The sequence below is a fragment of the Telopea speciosissima genome, chromosome 1 (assembly GCF_018873765.1).
Source record: "Telopea speciosissima isolate NSW1024214 ecotype Mountain lineage chromosome 1, Tspe_v1, whole genome shotgun sequence".
Taxonomy (NCBI): Eukaryota; Viridiplantae; Streptophyta; class Magnoliopsida; order Proteales; family Proteaceae; genus Telopea; species Telopea speciosissima.
This window is the reverse complement of record NC_057916.1, coordinates 57,744,093-57,750,998: the sequence shown is the minus strand read 5'-3', so window position 1 is coordinate 57,750,998 and position 6,906 is coordinate 57,744,093. Positions and strand designations below refer to the sequence as shown.

The 6,906-nt window shown below is 39.4% G+C and overlaps 1 protein-coding gene across 2 annotated transcripts; it reads left to right on the top strand.

Annotated features, from left to right (window-relative positions):
- The first annotated feature begins 4,792 nt into the window (after positions 1–4,792).
- Positions 4,793–6,491, top strand: LOC122641523 (transcription factor bHLH30-like). 2 transcript variants are annotated; one of them, XM_043834793.1, is made up of 3 exons: positions 4,793–5,395; positions 5,930–6,242; positions 6,282–6,491. In XM_043834793.1, exons 1-3 carry the CDS (start codon positions 4,823–4,825, stop codon positions 6,419–6,421), a joined length of 1,026 nt encoding a protein of 341 aa, XP_043690728.1. In that variant the 5' UTR covers positions 4,793–4,822; the 3' UTR covers positions 6,422–6,491. The 2 variants fall into 2 exon arrangements, with proteins under 2 accessions (XP_043690728.1, XP_043690720.1); XM_043834785.1 differs by having other exon boundaries at positions 5,930–6,491.
- Positions 6,492–6,906: the final 415 nt, after the last annotated feature.

Below are 6,906 nucleotides of genomic sequence, written 5' to 3'. Positions count from 1 at the left end.
TCGATTGAACATACTGTAGCTACTGTACTAACACTTCCATTTTATTCTGATCTTGGAATGTAATATTCCTTTTTCCCCACACTCTGATATTATTGTGTAATTTAATATTGGTTTAAGACTGTGGTTGGGACACTGTATTTGTGATCCTGGTAGAGGTAGGACGACGTGTGTTATCCTAGTCACCCCTTTATTTGTACTTTATTCCTTGTTGGAATGGGGGCGTGACATAGATAAAGATATATTTGTGTTCATCATGCCCGTGTAAGAGGAATATATGAGTTTTCATTCACCGTAGGCCTTCAGATGTGCGCAGAAGGGTATTATGAGAACATACTAAAACCCTATAGGGGTTTGTGAACCCTAGGATGATGTGGTGATCCTTCACCACGCGGTGAAGGAAAACTTTCACAAATTTTCCAAGGAAAGTTTTGAAGCCTTGAATTCTAATCCCAACTCTAGAAAGACCATAGTGAGAGAGTACCATCGTGTAGAGAATCCAAGGTAGCATTGTCTAGAACTTGTGAATGAGGACTCATATACAAGGCTATCGAGGAATCCTAGCTAAAAAAATGATTTGAGGAACCCATAATGAATGGGGGGAGGGAAAGCAAGAAGTAACGTGAAGTCTAACGAGCATATGCCGAAGGGTACTTATGAATCATGATTCTATATTCTAAAAATAACTAAAAAATCGTAGAATGCTTAAGAACTGTTAATGGGAAAGACTAGAATTCTAGTGAATGTGTAAAGCTAGAAGCATATAAACATTTGTTTAATTCGGAGGAATCCTTCTAAGTTACTACTAACCATACATACTGCAAATGGTTTGAGAGGTTCTTTACAATATCAGCAATAAATATGTGATTGTGAATGTTCATGGGGCCATTCAGCTGATGGGATCACATGCAAAGAATATAACAAATGTTTTGAAAGAATTATAAAATGTAGTAGCAGTCTAAGCATCCGATCAGTCTTTGATTTTGGACAATGAGTAAAAGATTTTGTTGATGATGAGGTGATTAGATTCATCTATTCTGCCTTTGCTTCTGTGGCCCATTGGATAGTTGATCACATTTTTGTGGATCCTATGGCCCGTTATAATCTTCATTGAATGGAATGAGTATATATATATATATATATATATATATCATTTTATTTTAGTGATCCCCTCTCCTTAGGCTTGAACCATTATAAAAATGGAAAGAAGCTCAGTTTCCCCCTTAAAATAAGAACTTATGGAACTTAGAAAGTGTGAGTTGAAACATCGAAAAACCAAATGGATTGTGGGTCGTACAGGAGGATAGTGGTGGGAAGATTAATCCCTAAGCAAGGAGATGGGGTGTGGGCACTAATTAATAATGCTCGGCGCACATACGTCATGATACCGTAGAGCTTATGTCATTAAAACCTCACTCTCTAAGCCCTCTCGTTGGTAGTGGTGGTGGTACCATCATCATATCTTTGAATTAGAAGATTAATTAAAAAAAAAAAAAAAAGTCTGTGAAAAAGAGGATACATGAAAAGAATGGGGACCAATGCAGCCATGCGTGTGTGTACCACCAAAAGGTTCAAACCCTTTGTCTAAGCTCCCATACGAGAGAGAGAGAGAGAGAGAGAGAGATCACATTGACTGGCCCAATAGCATAAAGAGGAGCCCAAGATGAGACAATAGAACTGTTGAATGCACTGATGAGATCTATTAATGTTTCCAGGTTTATTTAGTAAATTAGTAATGGGTGTGTCACATTCCAATCCTCCGGAGTTTAAGACTCAGCGAAGACTAGCTAGCTATCTCCTGTATACAGTAGATGGAATTAATGGTCCTATGATATTAAGCCGTTTCTTCAGTGGATTTTATTCTTCCCAGTGGAGCTTCATTTGAACATTCTTTTTTTTTCCACCATCCAAAGAAATATTATTAGGGCAATACAAACAATCATGATTCGATTGTTTTGATATATATTTGGCCCTATAAAACTGTATATGAAGCACCTATTGGATTCGTGTCAAACTTCCCCACTTATTCCAGCTAAGGAGGAGTGTCATTCAAAGTCCAATGCATATTCTATCCAGTAGATACTCAAGTTCGTTCGGCCATATATGTAAAAACCCATTTGAAAACTCTAAAAGGACTATGTTGGAACAAGAAAGGGTTGCGGCCGGACTTCTGGGCATTGATGATTTTGTTGTTCTTCCGTTACAGTCAAATGTCAAAAAGCAAGAAATAAACCATGGGCATATACGTATTGATGAAGAAAGACATATTAAGTAGATCAATATGAGAACATAATTCGAGAGCGGGTCTTAGTGCAATGGTAAAGGTTAGTCAATTGTGATCAAGTGGTCACGGTTTCGAGTCTGAAAATAACCTCTTTGTAAAAACAGGAGTAAAACTGCGTATCTTATGACCCTCCCCAACCCCGCAATGGCGGGAGCTTCGTTCACTGACATAGGTACGCCTTTTTTTAATATGAGATCATAATTCATGCGATTCTAAGGAATGTGGGAATGAGTAATTTTGTTGATATATTTTGCAAAAAAAAAAAAAATTTCTTAGAGATTTTCAGTTTTCTAGTGTCCAAAGTCATAGTTGGAAAACTGGGTTTTGACTAGGACTAACCTGAGTCTAGACAAAATTTTGAGTCCGGATCCTCTACTTCCGCCTGCCCCTACTTCCGTGTGCGCCCTACACACAATGGGGCGCGCAAAGACTGCCTTAGCCCCTGCCTGAGCACCTTGCCCGGGCGGGGGTAAGACGGTCTTTGTGCGCCTCATTGTGTGTAGGGCACATGGAAGTAGGGGCAGGCGGAAGTAGAGGATGTCGATTCCAAAATTTTGGAAAACCTGATCAAGAGTCTTATAGACTTGGGTTACAAATCGTCAGAGTCAAATAAGACTCAGTATTTTTACCCGAGTCATGACACACTCCACAAGGTCATTTTTTAAAAACCCATAAAACTGGTTCACTTGAATTTGAGTGGAGTAAAATAGTAAATCCTTATTCTAAAACAGTAGGAAAGCTTCAACTCTTCGACTCCCTTCTCTTGTTCAATAATTAAAACACAATTAGCATTGATATGTGATTCATTATTTTATTTGGTTTTTTCTCATTTTTTTTCAATGTTTTTTTTATATTCTACTAATTCATGCATATTTATTGTATTTTAAAATTGAAAAAATGTGACTCGTCTTGATCGGGTTTGACAAGATCGAGTCATCAGGTTTTTCTAAAAGATGAGTCGAATAAGAAAATCAGATTTTTCAATTATTGTCTAAAGATTCCAAACTCTAGAAACTTTTTTTTTTTACCAGAATTCCAAAATCCTATAGAAATGAGATATGAGTAAACAAAATTTGCCCTCTTTTTTTTGGCCAAGTTTTGAAGAATCTTTTTAATTTTTTCAAAAAAGGTTTCAGAAAGACCAATAAATAGCATGAAATTGAGTGGCTGAAATCGAGGAATGTGGAGAGCTGGGGGGAGAGAGAGAGAGAGAACGAGGAGAGATGGAAAGAGTGCGTTTCAAGACACAATGATTACGTGGTTCTGGGGAAGCAGAAAAGGGTGGCGTGGAAATAGCGAGGGGGGGGGGGGGTTGAGGTGCTGGTGCCTGGTGATGGTTCTAGTGAGTGTGTGTGTGTTTGTGGAAGAACGTGGGGGCTTGACCGAGGTGGTAAAAGTAAGGAAGGGAGTAATTTTTTTTTTGTTTGGTAATAAGTAAGGGAGTTGTAGCCTTTTATCATTATTATCCCTGTGTCTGGGTCTGGGTCTGGGTCTTGGTCTGGGCCTTTGGTCGGTCGAAAATCGGTGTGTTGTGTGTTTACTGTGTTTTATGTTTGTGTTCCCTTGGCCTTGTGTTGATTTACTGCAGCTTCGGCTGCCGCTGGCCCAACCGCACCAGCACTCGCACTGTGTAATTATTCACTTTTCTTTTTTGGTAAGTAATTATTTACTTTTCACCAATTACAAAGCAAGACTAACGCCAATTTTAATTTTTATTAACGAAATCCCATTATTAAAAGAGGGTGACAATAACAAAGAACAACACAGCTGATCGAGCTGACCAACTCGAAGAGTTATCCATGCCATGGATTGGAAACAACTTAGAAAGAGAGAATTAATGGCGTATGACTAAAGGAAAGGAGACTCCACACCCACACTAGTCTTACATAATACTACTTAGTCATCATAGATTGTACAGGCTTCGAGATAGACATGTATATATATATATATATAGAGAGAGAGAGAGAGAGAGAGAGAGAGAGAGAGAGAGAGAGGTGGGTTGCTCAGAGCACAGAAGAAAGGAACAGAAAAGAGAATAAACACTAAAGAAAAGGAAAGCGTAGAAGAGGGGGATAAAAGAGGATCACACCAAAGAACCCAACAATAGAAAGTGAGGCAGAAAGAAGTAGCTTGGCTTTTCTTTTTCTATTTTTTTTGTTTGGAGGAGTACCATAGGGGACGACTATATATACATAGCGAGAGAGAGAGAGAGAGAGAGAAAGAGAGAGGATCACGACACCCTTCCACTCCTTTCCCTTCTCTCCCACAAGGCCACAACATCACATCTGAGGCAAAGTCTGTCTTACTTTCTCTCTTCTTCACCTATTTTTCCTTTTTCATGGTTCATAACTCCTTTTAACTTTTTTGATCTCTTTGTCCAGTGAGTCTAAAACCAAGTTTTCCATTCTCCTTTCAGGTAAGAAGAAGATTGAAAAAAAAAAAAAAAAAAACCCCAGTTTTGCAGTTTGATCTCAAGAGCTGAGCCTTTTCCGGTTTTTTATACATAGAAAGGTAAGTATAGATTATAGATAGAGAAGAGAGATGTATGCCAAGAAAGAAGAGGATCGAGGAGAGGGTTCTCAGGGTTTCAACATCCATAACTACCAAGAACAACTACTTCTTCGACAGCAACAACAGCAACAATTCATTAGTGATGGGTATGGAGGAGGGAGTAGAGGAGGTTTAGTTTTCCCTGATGTCTCTCCCATATTTCAATGGTCTCTCCCTCCGGTTCACACGTTCAACCCAGTTTCTATCTCCACTAACTCAGTCCGAGACCATGACTCGTTCTTTAGTCCACCACCACCTCCTCCTCCATCATCCTTCGGTGGTTTATTCAACAGAAGAGCTTCAACTCATCAGTTTGCTTATGAAGTTCCATCATCTGATAATCTCCGGATCCTATCAGACCCACATGGCAGCCCTGTTAGTCTTCATCAAACCTCCTCTGAATTCGGGTTTCAAGCTGAGTTTGGTAAGATGACAGCACAGGAGATCATAGACGCAAAGGCACTTGCAGCTTCTAAGAGTCATAGCGAGGCTGAGCGAAGAAGAAGAGAGAGAATCAACAACCATCTTGCTAAATTACGCAGCTTGCTACCCAACACCACTAAAGTAAGTTATTGGTAATCCAAAGATCAAAGACAACATTTTTTACACACCCACACCCATCCACACACACGCAACACAAAACGAATCCATGCTTCCTAACGCCTACATTCTTGAACGTTTTCATACAAAGATTTCTATAGATTTTCCCTGACTGACTATTTTTTTCTTTTCTTTTCTGGTGTTTTTAAACCTCTTTACTTGCATTTCTCTTGTTTTAGTTCTTTTGGGTCTTCTCTGAAATAGTTTGGTAGTTCCGAGGAAGGAAAAATAAGCGTCAAAATTGCTCAGTTGGTATGTTAAAGAGGAAACCATAGAGCCACTAAAAAGCTTCCATAGAAATTTCTTGCCGGTGAAGAGTGAGACTAACCAGCATCGATGTCAGTAACTAAAGAACGTGCCGCCGCACTTTAAACTCTTAAATTCCATCTGAAATACCAATCAGAGAAAGTTCAAATACAAAACTCACACTTTTAAAACTTTGGTTTTATTTGCTGTATTTTGATGGTTGGGTTTTGTTGGTTGTTTTTTTGTTTATAGACGGACAAAGCCTCATTGCTAGCAGAAGTGATCCAACATGTTAAAGAACTGAAACGGCAGACATCTCAGATCGAAGAAGCAAGTCCGGTGCCAACTGAGATAGATGAACTCAGCGTCGATGCATCAGAAGAGGAAGGGAAGTTGATAATCAAAGCTTCATTGTGCTGTGAAGACAGGCCTGATCTCTTGCCTGATCTTATCAAGACCTTAAAAGCACTCAAGTTACGAACTCTGAAAGCCGAGATTACAACACTAGGTGGACGAGTGAAGAACGTGTTGTTCATCACTGGAGACGATGACTCAAATAATAATAATAATAATAATAATAATAATAATAATATTAATGAGCAACAGCAGCAACACTACTCCATTAGCTCAATTAAAGAAGGATTGAAAGCGGTCATGGAGAGAACAACTGGTGATGATTCTTCTGCTGGGAGTATGAAGAGGCAAAGAACAAATGTCAGCATTCTTGAACACAGGTCGCTTTAACTTACGTAGATTCCACTTCTTCCTTCCTTTTTTCTTTTATTTTCTCTTGTTTATTGTGTTTATCTATTTCCATCACGACACGAGGGACAGAGAGAGATGATGGGCTATGGTTGGTGGGTCTTCTCGCTTCTCGCTTGTTAAGCTTGGGTTGTGAAGAGAGAGAGAGAGAGAGAGTGTGTGTGTGTGGGGGGAATTTGATTTGTTGTTAGCGAGAAAAAGAGTGGGATCTTTTTCGTGCGAAGAGCAACCTTAGATCAAAACCTAACATAGGAATTTGGGGGGAGTGATTGCTTCGGATTCTGTTTGGGGTTTTTTGTAATGCAAAGTGCAAACATGGAGTTGGGGCACTGAGGAGGTTTGTTTTGTAGCGAAGGGATATATATAGTAGAGTATGATGATTGACAGTGACGATGGTCTTCTCGTCATACTCTACGTCGGCCTTCGTTCCCTTCTGGCTTCTCCACTCCACTTTATTCCCATACCCA

Bases quoted from the DNA above. Each gene is read 5' to 3' on its own strand.
- LOC122641523 (XM_043834785.1), top strand. From the start codon at position 4,823: ATGTATGCCAAGAAAGAAGAGGATCGAGGAGAGGGTTCTCAGGGTTTC. The intron at 5,396-5,929 runs GTAAGTTATTGG...TTTTGTTTATAG, and splicing joins TGCTACCCAACACCACTAAA to ACGGACAAAGCCTCATTGCT.